This window comes from Schistocerca piceifrons, chromosome 11 (assembly GCF_021461385.2).
Source record: "Schistocerca piceifrons isolate TAMUIC-IGC-003096 chromosome 11, iqSchPice1.1, whole genome shotgun sequence".
In the NCBI taxonomy this organism is placed as follows: Eukaryota; Metazoa; Arthropoda; class Insecta; order Orthoptera; family Acrididae; genus Schistocerca; species Schistocerca piceifrons.
The window spans coordinates 32,651,353-32,674,000 of record NC_060148.1 but is presented as its reverse complement, the minus strand read 5'-3'; the positions used below and the strand labels follow the sequence as shown (position 1 = coordinate 32,674,000).

Genomic DNA, 22,648 nt, shown 5'->3' with positions numbered 1-22,648 from the left:
CTGGCAGATTAAAACTGGGCGCCGGACCGAGACTCGAACTCGGGACCTTTGCCTTTTGCGAGCAAGTGCTCTAGCGACTGAGCTACCCAAGCACGACTCACGACCCATCCTCAAGGTTTCAATTTTGCCAGTACCTCGTCTCCTACCTTCCCAATTTCATAGAACCTCTTCTACGAACGTAGCAGAACTAGCACTCCTGGAATAAAGGATATTGCGGAGACATGGTTAAGTCACAGCCTGGGGAATGTTTCCAGAATGAGATTTTCAGTCTACAGCGGAGTGTGCGCTGATATGAAACTTCCTGGCAGATTAAAACTGTGTGCCCGACCGAGACTCGAACAAGGGACCTTTGCCTTTCGCAGGCAAGTGCTCTACCAACTGAGCTACCCAAGCACGACTTATGCCGCGTCCTCACATCTTTAATTCCGCCAGTGCCTCGTCTCCTACTTTCCAAACTTTCCTGAGAAAGGCTGAGGTCCCGTGTTCTAGTCTCGGCCCAGCACACAGTTTTAATCTGCCAGGAAGTATGATATTTTTCCAAACGTCAGATGGCATGTTGCCAGATTCATACATTCTACATGCTGTTGTTGTGGTCTTCAGTCCAGTGACTGGTTAGATGCAGCTCTCCATGCTACTCTATCCTGTGCAAGCTTCTACATCTCCCATTACCTACTGCAACCTACATCCTTCTGAATCTGCTTAGTGTATTCATCTCTTGATCTCCCTCTACGATTTTTACCCTCCACGCTGCCCTCCAATACTAAATTTGTGATCCCTTGATGTCTCAGAAGGTGCCCCACCAACCGATCCCTTCTTCTGGTCAAGTTGTGCCACAAACTCCTCTTCTCCCCAATCCTATTCAATACCTCATTAGTTATGTGATCTACCCATCTAATCTTCAGCATCCTTCTGTAGCACCACATTTCGAAAGCTTCTATTCTCTTCTTGTCCAAACTATTTATCGTCCACGTTTCGCTTCCATACATGGCTACACTCCATACAAATACTTTCAGAAACGACTTGCTGACACTTAAATCTATACTCGATCTTAACAAATTTCTCTTCTTCAGAAACGCTTTCCTTCCCATTGCCAGTCTACATTTTATATCCTCTCTACTTCGCAATCATTAGTTACTTTGCCCCCCAAATAGCAAAACTCCTTTACTACTTTAAGTGTCTCATTTCCTAATCTAATTCCCTCAGCATCTCCCGATTTAATTCGACTACATTCCATTATCCTCGTTTTGCTTTTGTTGATGTTCGTCTTATATCCTCCTTTGAAGACACTGTTCATTCCGTTCAACTGCTCTTCCAAGTCCTTTGCTGTCTCTGACAGAATTACAATGTCATCGGCGAACCTCAAAGCTTTTATTTCTTCTTATGCCAGTCAACATTGTCAAAAGGTTTCTCTAAGTCTACAACTGCTAGAAACGTTGGTTTGCCTTTCCTTAATCTATTTTAGAGTCTACATACCAACGTGAATAGTCGTTTTGTTGCCACTTCTCCCAATAATTTTAGAAATTCTGATGGAATGTTATCTATCCCTTCTGCCTTGTTTGATCCTAAGTCTTCCAACGCTCTCTTAAATTCTGAGAGCCCCTTCCAGACAGCTCGCATCGTCCACGACTGGTTTTGTGAGCAGGAGGGCGAAGTGTCGAATGTCTCCTAGTCACCAGAGTCACCATATCTCATTATTGTTGAGCCTTTGTGGTTTACTTTCGAGAGATGGGTGTGTTACCGCTATCAAAATGGTTCAAATGGCTCTGAGCACTATGGGACTCAACTGCTGAGGTCATAAGTCCCATAGAACTTAGAACTACCTAAACCTAACTAACCTAAGGACATCACACACATCCAAGGATTCTAACCTGCGACCGTAGCGGTCGGCTGGTTCCAGACTGTAGCGCCTTTAACCGCTCGGCCACTCCGGCCGGCCTGTTACCGCTATCCAGCTCCATCATCTTTAGCTGCCATTGCCAGTATTTTGCAAGAACAGTAGCATAAGATTCTCTAGAAAATCGTACAGAACCTGTATTTATCCATTCCGAGGGGACTGGAAGCTGTTTTGGTGTTCCTACAGCATATTAGAGACGGTAATGTGTTGTGTATTTGCTGTCTCCATATTTTTCCACCTCCTGTTGTATCAGCTATAAGAGGAGGTGAATCTAACCATTTATCCAACTAACCCATATTCCAAAATGAGTCTCCTGCGTGTTCGAGGCAAGTGTGCATACAGTCAAACATCGACATAATGAATTTCATGGGACCATGAAAATTAAATTACTGTACCAGGGTTGTTGTCATAATGAGGTTTTGTTACGAGAAGTACATTACTGTAGTGCTTTTCTGATGAAAAATAACATAAAAGAAAAATAATGAAACACATTTTGCTCACTTCATTTATTAACACTTTACCTGTGGTATTTCTTACTTTTGGGTTCATACAAATGCACTTATTTTCATTTATTTATTTTTTGTTGAAGATTCTCTTGTGAATACTGTCTTTATCTCCTCTAAAGCAATCATTCGCTGCCCTGAAACACTGGGTATTGAAGATGCTGAATGGTTTCCAACTGACCTATTGGCTCCAACAGAGGACGGTGATTCGCACTTATCACATCACTTTCATCGTCATTACCTTTTAACTCCTCCATGATAGATTCGTCGGTTCATGCTTCAAACACCAACGCCTCATCATCAAAAAAATTGCTGTAAGCACTATGGGACTTAACATCTGAGGTCATCAGTCCCCTAGACTTAGAATTAGTTAAACCTAACTAACCTAAGGACATCAGACACATCCGTGCCCGACGCAGGATTCGAACCTGCGACCGTAGCAGCAGCGCGGTTCCGGACTGAAGCGCCTAGAACCGCTCGGCCACAGCGGCTGGCTGCCTCATCATCCACTGACAAGTATTGAACTACTAAGACATCTATGGTTTTACCAGTAACTGCTGAATAAATCTCCAGATCACTTTGAATGTCAGTACCGTGGGTTTGCTGATCGTCCGATGACCGGCCGTGTCAATTTATGTGTCCCTGACGCGTTGCTACAGTTAAGCGTACTTTAGACTGCTTCCCTCCTTTACACTTTTCCCCTCTAAAGGCCATCGTGTTCTCTGGCACCAGTTCATAAAAGGATCCCGTCTCATCTGTACAAGTTTTCAGGACTGTATTTTTCTAACAGTTTACACGTGCAGTTTTTCCTCCAAAGTTCTGCATCGACTGAAGGTGGTGATTTTTCTTCTCCGTAAATCACTTTAAAAATGACCCCATGCCTGTCCCTAAATCTTTCCAACCATCCGTCACTTGCCTTAAAATTAGAATCGCCAAGCAACTTAGCGAAATCTAAGACCTTTTGGCGTATCAACGGACCATTAATTAGTACATTCTGCGCACGCATCTCAGGAAACCACCGCACTGTACCCCTGTCTACACAGTCAGCACCAGCTTCTTTTTCTTCAAGTTTGCCACCTGCAAAGCTTTCTTCAATTTCTTTTCGGTTTTTAAGGAATGTAGCTAACGTTGATCGTGCAAGTCCATACTTCCTCGCCACGTCTACTTGCTTCATTCCGCTATCAATGTTTTTTAAAAACCTCCGTTTTTGTCTCCAACCTTATTCGTTTCCGATTTCCAGCCACGGTCCAAATCTTAGCGAAGTCCAAAGCGTTTGCATCAACTAAAAACATTCACAGGATGCAAAAATCGCAGAGATAAGCTTATCAGCTCGACAAAACATTTCTGTCTGCTACTGAAGCTCAACAACGGACAAACTAAACTGAACCAGTGTTTGAAACAAACAAAGGAGCTTTTGACGTTTGCCGCTCAGCACAGAACGCCCGGGGCAGTACGCTATTCTATAGAAGGACTATATAGAGGACAATATTATGGAAATGGAAGAGGAAGATGAAGATGAAATGGGAGATAGGATACTGCGTGAAGAGTCTGACAGAGCACTGAAAGACCTAAGTCGAAACAAGGCCCCGGGAGTAGACAATATTCCATTATAACTACTGACAGCCTTGGGACAGCCAGTCCTGACAAAACTCTACCATCTGGTGAGGAAGATATATGAGACAGGCGAAATACCCCCAGACTTCAAGAAGAATATAATAATTCCAATCCCAAAGAAAGCAGGTGTTGACAGATGTGAAAATTACCCTAACTATAAGCCACGGCTGCAAAATACTAATTCTTTACAGACGAATGGAAAAGCTAGTAGAAGCCGACCTCGAGGAAGATCAATCTGGATTCCGTAGAAATGTTGCAACACTTGAGGCAATACTGACCCTACGTCTTATCTTACAAAATAGATTAAGGAAAGGCAAACCTACGTTTCTATCATTTATAGACTTAGACAAAGCTTTTGACAATGTTGACTGGAATACTCTCTTTCAATTCTGAAGGTGGCAGGGGTAAAATGTAGGGAGCGAAAGGCTATTTACAATTTGTACAGAAAGCAGATGGCAGTTACTAGAGTCGAGGGGCATGAAAGGGAAGCAGTGGTTGGCAAGGGAGTGAGACAGGGTTGTAGCCAACCGCTGGTGTTATTCAATCGGTATATTCAGCAAGTAGTACAGGAAACAAAAGAAAAATTTGGAGTAGGAATTGAAATCCATAGAGAAGAAATAAAAACTTTGAGGTTCGCCGATGACATTGTAATTCTGTCAGAGACAGCAAAGGACCTGGAAGAGCAGTTGAACGGAATGGACAGTGTCTTGAAACGAGGATATAAGCTGAACATCAACAAAAGCAAAACGAAGATAATGGAATATAGTCGAATTAAGTCGGGTGATGCTGAGGGAATTAGATCAGGAAATGAGACGCTTAAAATAGTAAATCAGTTCTGCTACTTACAGTAGTAAAGGAGTTTTGCTATTTGGGGAGCAAAATTACTGATGATCGTCGAAGTAGAGAGGATATAAAATGTAGATAGGCAATAGCAAGGAAAGCCTTTCTGAAGAAGAGAAATTAGTTAACATAGAGTATAGATTTAAATGTCAAGAAGTCTTTTCTGAAAGTATTTGCATGGAGTGTAGCCATATATGGAAGTGAAACATGGACGATAAATAGTTTAGACAAGAAGAGATTAGAAGCTTTAGAAATGTGGTGCTACAGAAGAATGTAGAAAATTAGATGGCTAGATCACGTAACTAATGAGGTGGTATTGAACAGAATTGGGGAGAAGAGAAATTTTTGGCACAACTTGACTATAAGGATGGATCGGTTGTTAGGACACGTTCCGAGGCATCAGGGGATCACTCATTTAGTATTGGAGGGCAGCGTGGAGGGTAAAAATCGTAGAGGGAGACCAAGAGATGAATACAATAAGCAGATTCAGAAGGATGTAGGTTGGAGTAGGTAGTGGGAGATGAAGAAGCTTGCACAGGAAAGAGTAGCATGGAGAGCTGCATCAAACCAGTCTCTTGACTGAAGACCACAACAACAAAAACATGGCAGGGTGTTGCTAAATCTACTTCATCATTGTAATTGGGGGGGGGGGTAATTAACATAGTACATAGTAGCCGGGGAAATATAAAATTATCGCTATACCGGGTTTTGTCATTGTATTGGTAATTGTTATATGGAGGTTTGACTGAATTTCCTTGAGCACATATTCCTTCTTGATGAATCTTATTAAGGATATTAAGCATATCTAACCTCCTGGTGAGCCCAATCTGTTCTCGTAACCAGCTAGTCACTGCTTAAGGTCTCAACACAGATGGATTCCACTATCTGCTACTGGAGTCTGTATGTGTGAACTGGCTGTACGTCCCTGAAGGTGGATCCATCTAACCATCTAATCTGTACCCTAAAGTGGATCACCTATGAGCTCAAGGCAAAGAGTGTGTGTAGTCTGATGCAGGGGTACCAGTATCCTTCTCCTGTGTGGGAGTACACATCCTTTTTGGATGCATTTGGTGTGAGGGTTCCAACTGCTGAGCATATCTACAGAGGTGTACAGTCCCTTCAAGGAAGCCCAGTCAGTCATCCAACTGTACTCAGAAAAACATAGTTTCTAAGTCTAGTGACAGTGTACGATCGAAAAATAATATGTTCATTTATTTTAGGAGTTATCATTTACATGTATCCTGTAAAGTGACTCGTTCCAGATTATTTTCACTGAAAAAATCTATAATCAATTAATACACCAATCAATCAGTTATTTGATCCATCCATACATCAATAGTCACTTAAATCAATGTATATAATAAATGTTAGCACAATTTGTTCATGCCTTCTCCTGAAACTCTGAGACCCACCCCTGCAGTTATATGAATTGGCAGCCCTCCATTCCCATCTTTGAAAAAGATTTCCGTTCCGAACTGCAGGGTTTGAGTTCGGAGATATGGGTGTGTAGAAAGGGCTTCAGTCCATGGCCTTCTTACAGGAAGTCTGGGAACCAGTTGGGAATGTGTTACACGAGATCATTGCCATTGGAATTGTCTCCATCAAAGTCATTTCATTACAAGTTTTAACGTTCTCGAATATTTATGTTTGTTTTGGTATACTTTTGGTGTTTCATAAAGAACTGAATAACTGAATGACATTTTACTCTGTTTAAAATTAGGGTGTTATCGAATAATTAAATGGATTTAGTATCCATGAGTATTATTGAATATTCGAGATTATTTTTGAACATGAAATATTAAAATTTTTACGATTTTTCTGAATGTTTATCTTTATGACATTCTCAAGTGATCTGGAATGTTCTCAGAAGAAAATGAAAATAAGGACGATGTGAAAAAGATCTTATTTAGCTATCTGATCAATAATTTACATAAAGCAACCAATAAATCAATTAGTTAATCGATGTATCATTCCGTCAGTCATACAGTTCATCAATCTCTCCATTCATTAATTCATTCCTACTTCAGCTCATCCATCCATCCTTCTAGCCATCTATCTATCCACCCTTTCGTCAATTATTTGTGTTGTGAATCAATCCATCAGCCAGTCAACTGGTCAGCCCTTCTATCAAGCAACTACGCCATACCTCATTCTGTCATTGGCCAACCATCAGTCTGTCAGTTAGTCAATCACTCAATCAAATATCCTTCACTCATGAAGTCTATCAGTAACAAAGTCCATCAATCTCTCCAACAAGTCATCTAACCATCCATTAATTTATTCCTCTGTCGATTCACCCATTCATCAAAATCTACATCTACATCTACATCCATACTCCGCAAGCCACCTGACGGTGTGTGGCGGAGGGTACCCTGAGTACCTCTATCTGTTCTTCCTTCCATTCCAGTCTCGTATTGTTCGTGGAAAGAAGGATTGTCGGTATGCTCCTGTGTGGGCTCTAATCTCACTGATTTTATCCTCACGGTCTCTTCGCGAGATATACGTAGGAGGGAGCAATATACTGCTTGACTCTTCGGTGAAGGTATGTTCTCGAAACTTTCACAAAAGCCCGTACCGAGCTACTGAGCGTCTCTCCTGCAGAGTCTTCCACTGGAGTTTATCTATCATCTCCGTAACACTTTCGCGATTATTAAATGATCCTGTAACGAAGCGCGCTGCTCTCCGTTGGATCTTCTCTACCTGTTCTATGAACCCTATCTGGTACGGATCCCACGCCGCTGAGCAGTATTCAAGCAGTGGGCGAAAAAGCGTACTGTAACCTACTTCCTTTGTTTTCGGATTGTATTTCCTTAGGATTCTTCCAATGAATCTCAGTCTGGCATCTGCTTTACCGACGATCAACTTTATATGATCATTCCATTTTTAACCACTCCTAATGCGTACTCCCAGATAATTTATGGAATTAGCTGCTTCCAGTTGCTGACCTGCTATTTTGTAGCTAAATGATAAGGGATCTATCTTTCTATGTATTCGCAGCACATTACACTTGCCTACATTGAGATTCAATTGCCATTCCCTGCACCATGCGTCAATTCGCTGCAGATCCTCCTGCATTTCAGTACAATTTTCCAGTGTTACAACCTCTCGATACACCACAGCATCATCTGCAAAAAGCCTCAGTGAACTTCCGATGTCATCCACTAGGTCATTTATGTATATTGTGAACAGCAAAGGTCCCATGACACTCCCCTGTGGCACACCTGAAATCACTCTTACTTCGGAAGACTTCTCTCCATTGAGAATGACATGCTGCGTTCTGTTATCTAGGAACTCCTCAATCGAATCACACAATTGGTCTGATAGGCCATATGCTCTTACTTTTTTCATTAAACGACTGTGGGGAACGGTATCGAACGCCTTGCGGAAGTCAAGAAACACGGCATCTACCTGTGAACCCGTGTCTATGGCCTTCTGAGTCTCGTGGACGTATAGCGCGAGCTGGGTTTCACCCGACCGTCTTTTTCGAAATCCATGCTGATTCCTACAGAGTAGATTTCTAGTCTCCAGGAAAGTCATTATACTCGAACATAATACGTGTTCCAAAATTCTACGCCGGCCGCGGTGGTCTCGCGGTTCTAGGCGCGCAGTCCGGAACCGTGCGACTGCTATGGTCGCAGGTTCGAATCCTGCCTCGGGCATGGATGTGTGTGATGTCCTTAGGTTAGTTAGGTTTAACTAGTTCGAAGTCCTAGGGGACTGATGACCACAGCAGTTGAGTCCCATAGTGCTCAGAGCCATTTGAACCATTTTTTGAACCAAAATTCTACAACTGATCGACGTTCGAGATATAGGTCTATAGTTCTGCACATCTGTTCGACGTCCCTTCTTGAAGACGGGGATGACCTGTGCCCTTTTCCAATCCTTTGGAACGCTATGCTCTTCTAGAGACCTACGGTACACCGCTGCAAGAAGGGGATCAAGTTCCTTCACGTACTCTGTGTAAAATCGAACTGGTATCCCATCAGGTCCAGCGGCCTTTCCTCTTTTGAGGGATTTTAATTGTTTCTCTATCCCTCTGTCGTCTATTTCGATATCTACCATTTTGTCACCTGTGCGACAATCTAGAGAAGGAATTACAGTGCAGTCTTCCTCTGTTAAACAGCTTTGGAAAAAGACATATAGTATTTCGGCCTTTAGTCTGTCATCCTCTGTTTCAGTACCATTTTGGTCACAGAGTGTCTGGACATTTTGTTTCGATCCACCTACCGCTTTGAAATAAGACCAGAATTTCTTAGGATTTTCTGCCAAGTCAGTACATAGAACTTTACTTTCGAATTCATTGAACGCCTCTCGCATAGCCCTCCTCACACTACATTTTGCTTCGCGTAATTTTTGTTTGTCTGCAAGGCTTTGGCTATGTTTATGTTTTCTGTGAAGTTCCCTTTGCTTCCGCAGCAGTTTTCTAACTCGGTTGTTGTACCACGGTGGCTCTTTTCCATCTCTTACGATCTTGCTTGGCACATACTCATCTAACGTATATTGTACGATGGTTTTGAACTTTGTCCACTGATCCTCAACACTATCTGTACTTGAGACAAAAGTTTTGTGTTGAGCCGTCAGGTACTCTGTAATCTGCTTTTTGTCACTTTCGCTAAACAGAAAAATCTTCCTACCTTTTTCAGTATTTCTATTTACGGCTGAAGTCATCGATGCAGTAACCGCTTTATGATCGCTGATTCGCTCTTCTTCGTTAACTACTTCAAATAGTTCGGGTCTGTTTGTCACCAGAAGGTCTAATATGTTATTGCCACGAGTCGGTTCTCTGTTTAACTGCTCAAGGTAGTTTCCAGATAAAGCACGTAAAAAAATTTCACTGGATTCTTTGTCCCTGCCACCCGTTATGAACGTTTGAGTCTCCCAGTCTATATCCGGCAAATTAAAATCTCCACCCAGAACTATAACATGGTGGGGAAATCTACTCGAAATATTTTCCAAATTATCCTTCAGGTGCTCAGCCACAACAGCTGCTGAGCCTGGGGGCCTATAGAGACATCCAATTACCATGTCTGAGCCTGCTTTAACCGTGACCTTCACCCAAATTATTTCACATTTCGGATCTCCGTCAATTTCCTTCGATACTATTGCACTTCTTATCGCTATAAACACGCCTCCCCCTTCACTGTCCAGCCTGTCTCTGCGGTATACATTCCAATCTGAGTTTAGGATTTCATTACTGTGTACGTCTGGTTTCAGCCAACTTTCTGTCGCTAGTACTATATGGGCGTTGTGACCGTTTATTAATGGTCCACCTACACATTCACCTATCCACCCACTGTATAATCAGGCAATGCAATCTATCAATTAGTCTATCATCACTCAATCACCCTTCATTCATTAATTTCATACACAAAGTCTATCAATATCTCCAACAAGTCATCGAATCACCCATTGATTTGTTCGTCTGTCGATTCACCCATTCATCCATCTGTTGGTCCAGCCATCCACCCACTGTATAATCAGTCAATCACTTGACTTTTTGCTCAGTCCATCAGCCATTTACTCAAGCCATTAGTCTCTCAGTTGGTCAATCCATCAGTTAGTCAGTTCATCAGTATATCAACTGGTCGGTCCATCAATCGACCAAATAACGTGCACTCTGTACTGTCTTAACAAAGAGCTCAGTGCATCAGAAATTATAGAAACTCTATTGGTAGCCCAATTCAAAGACGGTATCTAGTCCTTTCAAAGAAGCACATTGAGCCAGCTAATTCATACACAAAATAAGTTGTAATCACCAATTGGAGAGTGGTTAATTTTAGTGTGTGTTATGTCGCACCTAGGGATGACATGACTGTGATACTATGTTTACTGTGCCACAGCTGGTGCCAAAGCTGACAAGCAGCACAATGGCAGAGCTGGAGCGCATCCTGGACAACAAGCCAGCGAGGCCACCCATGGTGTCCACCCTGGCGCTTAGATGACAATCAATGTGCCCCCCCGGGGGACCCGGAGGGGGCGCTGATGGCTCGCCCAAGGACGAGGACGCCGACCATCAGCAACTCAGCAGTCAGGCCCAGAAACTGCCCTTCTGCACCATCCAGTGACCTCGGCTGACTCAGGTAACACGTATTCCCTAGGACATTGCTCTCCTCATTGTATACTCCACTCGATCTTCATGGTGGTTCATCAGCCTGCTGATCTGATGTAGCCTCCATGTTACCAACTACAGTTTTTTATTTTAGTGACCCCTCCCTCCACTCACCTAATAAACTGTTTGCCCTTAAAATTACAGGTCCATCAAGGCCTGCAACAGTCATCCAATTGGCATCAAGTGTGCTACATATTTTGATATCAGCCGTTACCATTTCAGCACAACTGCTCAGAGTAGGTCGGCCATCCACATACCGTGTACAAGGAACTATTAGGCAGTGAATTTGTCATTCAGATATCCTGTTTGAATGTTGTTTGTTTGTATGAAGATCATGTTGTTCCTTATGTAAGATGCATAAACTGTTACCAGCATATTCGAGACAAGCAGTATATTGGCCTATTGAAACTAGATTTTATCGTTCTTTGATAATGCTGATCTTGCGAATGTCATGGTAAGTATCTATATCATTCATCATGTCACTGACGCCACTTGACTAGCGCCCAAGAGGACTGATACTTTTAGCTCAGCCACGCAGGATTGTATGATCACATTATGTGTGTTTAATCATGAAATAAATTTGTTCTATAGCAAGACAAGCATCCTCGCAAATAATGCAATGAAATTTGAAAAAAAAACACAGACTGTAAGGACAGTGACCACGTTGTAGCTTCCCTTGATGCAGTAGTCACTTTTCTCTCACTTCTTTTGCGGATGGAATGGGAAGGGAAATCACTAGCAGCCATACATGGTACACTACACCATAAACCATATGGTGGGTTTGAGAGCACGTATGTAGATGTTAATCTAGTGGGGTGCCTAATGACAATGGTGGACAGAGGGGTTGCACCATGAAATCTTTTCAGGTAAGTCTCACTTCTGGATACAGGATCACAATGGAGATATCCATGTGCGGAGACTGTGATGGAATCGAACATTGCTATACTGCATTTGTCATCATCATCTGGGATCAACACCAAGCATGGTTGGATGGGGTGCTACTGGGTACACAACATAATCATCTCTCTTTTTCTTCACTGATAGTTTGAACAGGAGCCATCAGCTGTCCCATCTTTGAGGTCTCCGTGATATTACCTTTCAACAATACAACGCAAGACCTTATGTCGCCTGTGTTGCCCTGACTTGCATCGTTACAGAGAATGTTTGAATGTTGCCCTGGTGAGGACGTTCTCCAGAATCTTTCACACAATGAGAACATCTGGTCATGGGTTGCCGAGACACTGACACGCTAGCACTCATCAGCCACTACAGTTGATGAACCATGACAAAGAGTTGAAGCAACATTGAATGACACGTCCTTATGTCATCCGAGTTTAGTTCAACTTGGTGTGGAACTGGGTTAGAGCCACTGTTACTGGCAGATATGACAGCTCTGTGTCCTGAATTTCGCATCCTGTGTGCCCAAAACCACCCACAAATTTAATCTTACAATTGTAGTGCCCATGCATAATTTGTCATTTGTTACCTTTTCTGGAGGGGCAGTTTTAATGGTCAGTAGTGTGTCTATTATGGATTAAGACTAAAATGAAATGAAATAATGCGCTTGACCTCGTATGCCCACAGGATGGCGGGGTGGGCGACCTGCTTCCGGTGCTCGCCGGCCCCGCCTCCGCCTCCGCCCCCGGCTACTCCTCCGTGCTGGGGGCTTCAGACCCCAGCGCCACCTACGGGGCCTACCAGTACCAGCATCAGCCCTACCACCACCACGGGTCCACCTCGTCGGCACCTGCCGGCTGCTGCGGAGGTGGAGTGGGGGGTGGCAGTGGCCGTGTCGGGGGTGGCTGCACCAGTGGCGCTGCTGACGACGACGAGGACGAGACACTCCCACTGCTCTTTTCGTCGCTGTCCACTGACGCGGCCGTCGCAGCTGCTGCAGAGAGCTACGGTGCCTGCCTCAACGAGAGCTGGTGGGAAGAGAACAATTGAGCCGCGAGGCTGACCGCCACCACCTCGGCTACTCAGCTGTGGGTACTGTGAGACCTCGAGTGTGCCTTGATTGATCATTGGGGGCCAGACTCTTGGTCCCAGCCTCCATCACATCAGCGACCAGCTGTGGTTGTGTTCCCACAGAACCGTACGGGATCTGGAGTGCCTTGATTAATCATTGGAGACCAGATTCATGGTCATGACCTATCCTCCTCTGGTGTAGCACTGTTTGGTGCTTGTGAGTGTGTCTCCATATCTAGCCAACATTCTTTAACGGACAACTGTGATACCATTGTGGAAAGCCTATAAACATTAACCTTTTGTGCCAGCGACCCAGAAGTGCTGCGTCACATTCAACCGCTGGAGGTGACATCTCACAGAATATTCCAATCATTAGTTCCTCGGAGGACAAGTGCAGTCACTTACCTCAGCACTGTATATATGCCTACAAATTTGCCTGATTTGTATGGAAGATATGTGAAAATCGTTAGTGATTTTCAGAAACCCGACAAGGAAACTACACATTGTGTGACACAAACACTGTGTTATCTTATCTGTCACGTAGTACATCAATTTTTCTGTGCTGCGGGCTTTTGAGAATCATCTCGCAGTATGCTTATCGGAAATTTCCAGCGAAAACCCACTAATTTCTACCATTTTATGAATATCTCGAAGTTCTTTAACTCTGCAACACTACATGTATCACCGCACATAGATAAACGCAGATGTACTTGCATAACAAAGGCAACTCTCAACAGAATTATCAGCTTTCTGACGTTCTAAATTAAGTTCTCCATGCCATAAGAGTCTTCACTCAATTGACAGGATCATTTGGGAAATTTCCTGCAAACCTAGTAACTCCTACTTTTTTAAGATACCTGAGACTCCTGTAATCTTACAACAGGATCTCAAACTCCATAATCTGATGTGCAGGGATACATTTTCACATTGAAGTAAAAATCCAGCAGCATTATTCAATCTGTGGTACACTTCATCAGTTGCTTTATTTCTTGATTCAACTTGCATTATCATTTTGAAAATTCATGAGCTTTGTTGACAGCGCAGATCCGTAAATTTGCAGTTTTTTATGGATATCTGGAATTCCTGTAATCCTATAAACATATATGAAAATCTGTGCCTAGGTGTGTGTGGATAAATTTCTGTATCAATTGCTTTAATGTGTGTGACATCCTGTATCCATTCCTCTGTCCCGTGGGCTTTCCTAACTCTACTGGCAGTATCATCTTGAACATATACTCTATTCTGCAGTGCAAACGTGGAATTTATGTTCTTTTATAGATTTCTGAAAATCGTGTAACCATACAACTTTGCATGAAGTACCACACTTACATGTACAGGGCCACATTTGCAGGAGAAACGAAACATCCAAGAAAACTATCTATGATGTGTAATCTTACATCAATTACCCTGAATCATGGACATACTTCATTCAACTGGCAGTATCATTATAGTACAGATCTTGTATTTTCAAAAGTACTGTACACTATAGCTCTGCATTCATACTATATATAACTCTACATACATAATCAAGTGTGAGCAGATGCATCTCCTTGCCAAATGGAAGTCACAAAAACTTTTAAATTTGACACACACTCTATAATGTCTCCATGTAAGGACTTGTGAAGGACATGCTTTACTACCAAAGACATTTGCCGAGATGCCCTAGAGATTTCTGACACAAGCAATGATCCTTACCTTCTTGACAATGTTATCAACAACAGGAAGTTCTGTGAGCTGCACTTCTGGTTTAGGAGTCTGCTTCCATTGTATTAGACTTTCAAAGCAGATGCTGTGACAGGAAATACTGCTGAGCTACCTAACAACACATGATGACAGAATCAAGATCAGTGTAAAGATCGCACATGCAACTTTTATAGTTTATCAGTATTTCTACATTAGTCTAGATTTTCAAGAGTGAAATGTAAAGTAAAATTAACCTGTCTAGAGTGGGAAACCTTCTGACAGCATGTATGTATATGCATGTGTGTTTGTGTGTGTGTGTTTACATCTTTACATCTCTCCCATGGAGACAAGCCTTCAATTACAGGTCAATGTATAAACAATTGTCTTTCTGTTCAAGACTGTAGTAGCATAGTGCCCAGGGATATTCCCTCTCGTTTTTCTTAGAACTGGTGAGCCAGTTTCTGGTGGAAACACTTCTGATCTGATGTCTTGCAGGCACAGATTGCCATTGGAAGTCACTACAGGTCTCTCATGTGTACAATTTAATACTGAGCTAAATTGTTTACACAGATAGCCAACTGCAGAAACCAGCTGTCTGACTTTCCTTCATTCTGTAATCTCCATAGATAATAAAACACATTTCTACATCTTGAATAGATAAAATAGCATCACAAAATCCATGAAACTTCCCAGTACCTACGTTAGATGTCACTTAATGAAGTATTAAATTACCTTGGATTGCATAATGTATTCTGATTGCACAGATGAATTAGTTGTTCTGAACTTTGATTTGACAGCAACATGAATATTTTTGTTTGGGTTACTGGAAACGAGTAATATATAACTGTATTTATTGTCTGATTCATTACAAATATCTGCCATCTTTCAGGAGTCAGATACAATATCATAAGGAATATTGAACACCTTACAGTTTCTTCCCTGGTAACAACAATAACGTTATCTCAAATTCTTCTCTTACCATTTACATTGTCTTTTCCCTTTCAATATTTATATCTTATGGGACAATCTGCAAGTATAGTGAAGAGAATGGCAAAATACTGGACAAGTATCAAAAGACATACACCAAGAGGGAAAGTTGATAATTACTAATTTTGATCTACAGGTGAATACCTCACATCCAGAACTCAATAAGACGTATGGAAAAGCATCAATTTATCATGTCCAGAAGTATGAAAGTCTAGTCAGAGGACTGTGTAGGTAGCAAACACATTTTAATTTGGAAGCATGAACCATACAACAGTCTTACTTCACATACACATACATATAAGCTAACTGCTATGAAGAAAGTTCTGTTTGGTCTCAGTCATCATTTACAATAAATAACAACTTCAATAAATTAAAACATTTCAAGATACTGTTTTTCTTCTGTTGTCAATATTCTTTACAAGTACTATAACTTGAACTATAAAAACTTAAAGTCCATTAAATGCCATATATGTGGAGACCAATTTCTTTCTGTTATATACATCACCCTTAAAGTTTTGTGTTACTAACATTTCTAAAGTCAGTCATAAAATAAATCATTGATAAATTCATGTAAAAAAGCTGTCAGGTATTAAAATTATGAAACATATTAGGAAATACTACTGCACTTGCAGATATGCCTACAGAATAGTCTTTTCACACTTTATTTCCTTGGTATAAAGTGACTCACAACTGCTCGTTATATCAGCATATCTTGTAAGAAATCATCCAATTTTTCATAGAAGATGTACTGGCATCCAAGGGGAAGGTTGTTCAAGCTCTGGCCAAAAAAAGTCCAAGCAGACTGGTCCAAAAAATACTACTTGTTTCTGTTAACTCTGCATCATCAGTTACGATTTTTTAAATTTTTTTAAAAATTAGAAGTATTGTAATTTCCCAGTTGTGTACAAATTCTATGGAACATACTGGAACATATATTGGTCAGAAGAAAGAAAAGTAGCCTTGTATTTATCTTTACTGGTGTTTGAATTCTCGATGTTGCACTGTAAGAAGTGTGATCCTCAATCCATGAGATTAACCAGCACTATAGTTGAATTGAAGTCACAATCTGAGCCATTTTTCTCTAAAGACACTTCCTTCTTAAACTGAAAACACCTGACTCTCAAAATGCGTGTATCATGAGAATCAATCCAGCAACATGAAAAGATAATGACTTGTCCACAGAGTTCCTTGTTTTAACAATTTCATAGAGGACTGATATCAGGACAGTTTTATTGAGTTACTTGTTGTTACAACCAAGAATAATCGGGTTGGTACATATCGGTCACCTGCTTTTCTCCGTATTCTCATGCCCCACAAACATTATACTCATCTAAGCCCATTATATCTCAACAGCATACATTTTATTTCATTGCATTAAAACTGTCTCAACAGTGTGTTAAGGCTTTGGCATTGTTGTCAAAAGCACTGCATAAAGCTCGTTGCATTTACTCATTGAATATATCCATTGGTGGCTGTTGGATTCTGTGAAGCAAGTTGGTGTTATATTGGAATTTTCTTACAAGAAATAGCTGACAGGACTATGAAGAATGTAAATTCACATGCAGTATCACACTCTGTGGAGTAAATGTATAAATAAAATGAAAAGCCTCTCACAAGTTATTGTTGTATGAGAAAGATTCAAATAATGGAAACAAAAGAGGAAAAAAAACAGTTCCAGCAAGTTGCAGATATACATAAGAGATCTTTCACTGGTAATGAGAAATAAATACCATCAATCTGTGTTACTGTATTAAGAAACACCAGACAAAAATTATTTAGTCAGATGTCCATAGATGCTGTTAAAATTCTTGTTATTTTTCCTGATAATTTCTTGCCTTTTCTCAATATGCATGCGTGCCTCTCCCTCTTAAAAAACGTTCAGTTGAGATGTCAAACATTTACTGAAAAACAGAAGAGCCCAAAATGATTGTAGTGTAAAGCCACTTGACCTTACACAATTTTAAATAGTCACTCAGTAATTGAACTGAAGATGGAAAAATAACAAAATTATAACATAATTTTCTTCTTGTGTACATGAATTTGCACTGAGTTCTTAATACACAAAACACATGGCTATAATCCCTAAAACTGCATTATTTGAAGATTTTATCTTTTATGTCTCTGAAGAATAATATAATTTCAATCAACACCAAATTTTGTTTTCAACAGCCACTTTTGCTCAGTTGAGTGTATGTGCTAAAGCATCATACATCATTATTTCAATACACATCATTTTTTGCACTCCATATTTTCCATATGGGCTTGTGCTTTTCCTCTAATACCACTTATATTCACTATTTGTATGTGTGTAGTACTGAAAATCAGTATACAGTCCATATATTGTAATCAAAGAGTGAACTTTTAATTAATTCTTTTGAAAGCTAAAACTTGCTCAAGCTTATATATTGATAGCCCTCTTTCTAATATTTTTCTTAATCATATCTATATTATTTCAGTACTTTCAGTGATTAAACAGACTTAAATAGTAACTAGAAAATCATTTCGATACTATATTATCCAATAGCACTGCTTCAAAAGAACAATCCTGCTGCAGAAAAATACTGCCTGCAGATCTTTCTATGCATTTGTTTAAACTTTTGCTTTGACTAATGTAAAATATTTTAATCAAGTACTTTTTTCTTCCAAACTTTTCTAGTGCTGAGAATACAATTGGCATATTTCTGCCTTTGATAAATCACAATGGTATGTGTGGCCTGTGGACTTTATGTCAAGGGCAACAAAAATATTTCAAACAGAATTAAAACTACACTCACAATTCACTGTTTTTAACAATAACAAACAACATTCATTGCTGTCAGAAGATCCCACCCATTCTGGAAATGTGACATTAATTTAAAAAATATTCTGTAGCTTGTGTAGTTGTTTGTTGATGTAGGAGTGAGAAGATTGAGGCTAAATTAAAAGGGCACTGTGTAGAATAATTGATATAGCTACGAAATTATGGCACCTCATCTGTCATTGGAATCAGAGATGTTTTTGCACTATGAAAGACATATTTGCGAAATGCAAGTTGAAGTTATGGAAAAAAGGCATAACTCAGCTAGTATTCTATTAGAAAGTAACAATAAATATATATGCTGGAGACAGATATCTAGAAGTGTATTTCATGTCATTTCCAGCAAGAAACTTATAACTTCAGACTACCATCAATTTAATTTTTAATTGCAAATGATTCTGCCTCTTTGATACAAAAAGCTACTTTGCAGTTGATACCATTCAAGGCAACTATGCAGTTTATATAAACTTCAAATTAAGCTGCTAATTCTAGTACTGCCAAAATTGTTAAATATAATTACAATGCAGAAACTGCTAACTTATTTTGTATAAATGGCAACTCGCTTGCAACAACAATTCAGTGCCTGCTTGAAAACCCAGGTAACAATGACACAAAGGATTAGTGTTGCTGTTTTTTCTTAACAGTATTCAATTTGGAAATGAGATGTGACATTACCTTTGCACGTTACTTTTCCACAAACAAAAAATTAAACATTTACTGTCATACTAATATAACCTATTGCCATCTGTCTACCTTATAATGCTGTGTAGTTCATGTTTGTATCTAGTTTATGGAATGTTTTTACCATGTGGTTGTTAAAATATTTTAAAGAAAGGATCTTTTGACAAACATTCTGATGACGTGAAGAAATTTATCAATAACAGACTTCCAGGTGTTGTGCTTTCAATTTCCAACATAATTGTGATATTTATGATATTATCAAACGTTTTGGAAATGTATTAACTGTGTTCCAGAGATGTTGAATGGGACTGTCTTTATGATATTAGTGACTGCATAAAAAAGAGCATATCGTTTTTTCTTAATAAAGCTCTTTTAGAAATTGTTGCCTAAAACAAGTACAATAAGATGAACTAAAATGTAAATGCTACAGTTTTTGTGAAGTGAAGATAATATGAGAGGAGAAAAACCGATACAACACGAAAATATTTCATGATAACAACTATAGCCAATATTTGCAAGCCTTAGAACTTCTTCCTTTAATAATATCATGTTGGTACTCAGAAAAGCATTTCGTCCTTTTTCATGCTTCGAAAGTTTAACTCAAACGGTTGTGTGACGGGGTTTTAATAGTGGTTAAGGGGAAGACATTTAATGCACTTTACTTTTTACACATCCTATTTTAATCAATTTGATACATATGGTCTGCGACTTTATTTGTCGCAGTAATGTTTTTGTGGCATAGTTTGTTCTTTGTTACAAATGTAACAAATCATTTTTCACTGTGATAATGCACATTGTTTGATTTTTTCTAGAGTCTATTGTATGTTATTGTTAAAATATTGTATAATCTTTTTCCTTGTTGATATTATTATTGTTAAGATATTCCGCAAGAATTAGTACCGCTAGAAATAAATCATTGCTCACATGTTTTGGTGGGTTTTCCAGGTATTAAAACTACTATAGTGTAGTGTGTGTATGGGATGGTGAGTGTGCACATTGACTGAGTTACCTTGCTGGTTGACTGAGAGTAATTTTTTTCAATTTAATAACAATAATGGGGTCTTTGCAGTGTCTTGTACATTTTCCCCATGAATCAGTGCTTTGTTTATAGATTTAAATGATTGCATAGTGCATGAAAGGGCAACATCTTTGCATACATAATGAAAATAGTGAAAATTGTCTTTTCCAAGTTACACATGAAATGTGAGTCTGTTGTTTGAAGATAATGCAAACAGTTCCTAATGCAAAAAAAAATGTTGTCTAGGGAGATCACAATTTTGTTGCCAATACAAATAAGATAATTAGGAATATACTTTATAAGTAACTCTCTATGCAAGTTTCCTGCATACAATCTGTTTTCACATAAAGAAGAACAATTAAAGAGAATTACTGTTGCAGGTTGTTTCTACCACAGTTCACTACAGTATTCATTATTTTATAGAAGACAGACAGCACATATTATTTTCATAATTTACTCGCAGATTTTTTGCAGTTGCTTCCATTTTGCAATATCAAGCTTAACTTACAATACGTTTGTTTGGAACTAATATCTAATCAACGTTTAAAAAAACTGAGATTTACTCCAACCTAGATATTTTGATTTTCTTTGAACACAGACTCACGTTTTCAATATATTACACCAAAAAAGTTTTTAAAAGTATGTTAGAAACTGTGCTTTATTCTTAGAACAAAATAGAACACCTATGGCGTTCTCTTTGCTTGAGAATGGATAGATGTCAAACTGTACTGCCACACTTATTTAGAAGTGTGTCTCAATATTACACCATATGATTAAGATTGACTATTTCTCTAATGCTGTAGGCAGTACTTACGAGTAAAGATATAACTTTGCGTCTGTATTGGGAAATAGTCTGTAACAGGAAGTCTCTCCCTGTAATCACGTGGCTTGTGCCAGTGTCTTAAACATCAAACAATTAAGTACAATTTTATAACATAATTTTTTAAATTGTTTTTCATTGTACTGGTATTTTATAGGTGAACTACTTACCAAAGTGTACAGCAGCTAGCAACCATGCTTTTAAAAATTACTTCCTTTTAGTTTTTATACAAGAGGTGATGAAATAAAAGTACTCAACATCCTAAAGGTTTTGATGCAAAGCCAGTAAAACTTTTATTTTAGGTATTGCATGTAAAAAAGTTCATGTGCTATATACTACAAATTACCTGCAATTCCTGGAAATGAGATAATTAGTAACTAATTTGCATTGAACTGTCACATGTATGAACACTTTCTATTCATTGACAAATCATTTGTAAAATAAATAATTTAAGCGCATTGAAAACTTTCTATCTTCCTCCTGAAATTTTGTAACATTTGGCAACCAAAATATGTTTGTGAGCAATAAGATGAAATTCCAGAAGATGTGGTGTGTATGGATAGGCAGTGCAGATACCTTTAAGCGTTTTACTATTCGTAGGTTTTCCTATATTCAGATTTCAGCTTTTAAGTCATACTACAACCCAAACCGATTATTTTGTGTAGTCAAGGAGGAAAAATGAAATACATTGATTTATAGTCAAGGAGGAAAAAATAAAATAAATTTATATTTCAGCAGCAAGTTTACAAGATTCATTGTACAATTGCAGTTATTTTTTCAAATGTAAAAGTATTTCAGATTTATAGAATTGTTATTTCAATCTCATCACCTAAATTTTTCCTGTATTCTATGTTTATGAAATTTGATAACTGTTGCTTTGGTGGTTGTAAAAATCTACTGTGTGTAATTTACATGCAGACTGGCTAATTTGTGATAATGACATAAGATAAAAATTCTTTGCACTCTGTTACAGTTTATTTATTCCTACATCTCAAGAGTTTTATAATTTTCTCCTGTGTAAATGTCATATACTATCACACACTCTTCTAAACCATTACTTGGATAGATTATCCACTTTATAAGTAATTTATCTAATTTTCTTTCTTTTCTCTATGTACTTGCATTGCAAACTGTACGTAGGAATGATAACTGAATATCTGAAAAATGGGTGTGTCTTTCTGAAATGTTTAAAAATTTATTTACGTTTCGTTTTATATTTCAAGTGAATAAATTTGCATTACTAACAACTTCAACACCTTAATAAAGAAGTGTGCCAATCAGTGTCTCATAGTTACATTTTCTTTTGATCACTGGCAAAAAAGATATCCACATATACCAGCATATTCACAGAATTTTATGTGGCAAGTAAAAATTGTATGCCAGACAGAAAACTATCCAGTTACATGTTTTCTGTCATAGCGGTAAATATCAGTAAGTACCTGCTTGTGACACTTTTCTTTTAGTTTTCTGTTTAGTGTCCCCTGAGAGCAGTGTTGTTGCCCTGTTACACACACCATGTATTTGAACAAAACGGTACACTACAACAAGCTGACCTGGTTAGGCTTCATCCACTGTTCAGCTCACTGTCATAATTTAGTTTGCATTTATTGAACCATATCACTGACAACATAATGAAAATATAAAGACATCTATAAAAATATCTTCTTAGAAAGAGTCTGTACAATAATTTGACAATATTTCACACTATCCACATAGGTGCATAAAATATACAAT

The 22,648-nt window shown here is 39.1% G+C and overlaps 1 protein-coding gene across 1 annotated transcript in view; it reads left to right on the top strand.

Annotated features, from left to right (window-relative positions):
* LOC124719628 (voltage-gated potassium channel subunit beta-2) overlaps window positions 1-22,194 on the top strand; it is a 1,342,624-nt gene extending 1,320,430 nt beyond the window's left edge. Inside the window, exons 13-14 of the mRNA XM_047244844.1 lie at window positions 10,692-10,931; window positions 12,545-22,194. Coding sequence (XP_047100800.1) covers window positions 10,692-10,793 — 102 coding nt within the window. The 3' untranslated portion in view covers window positions 10,794-10,931; window positions 12,545-22,194. The remainder of the gene's footprint in view (window positions 1-10,691; window positions 10,932-12,544) is intronic.
* Window positions 22,195-22,648: the final 454 nt, after the last annotated feature.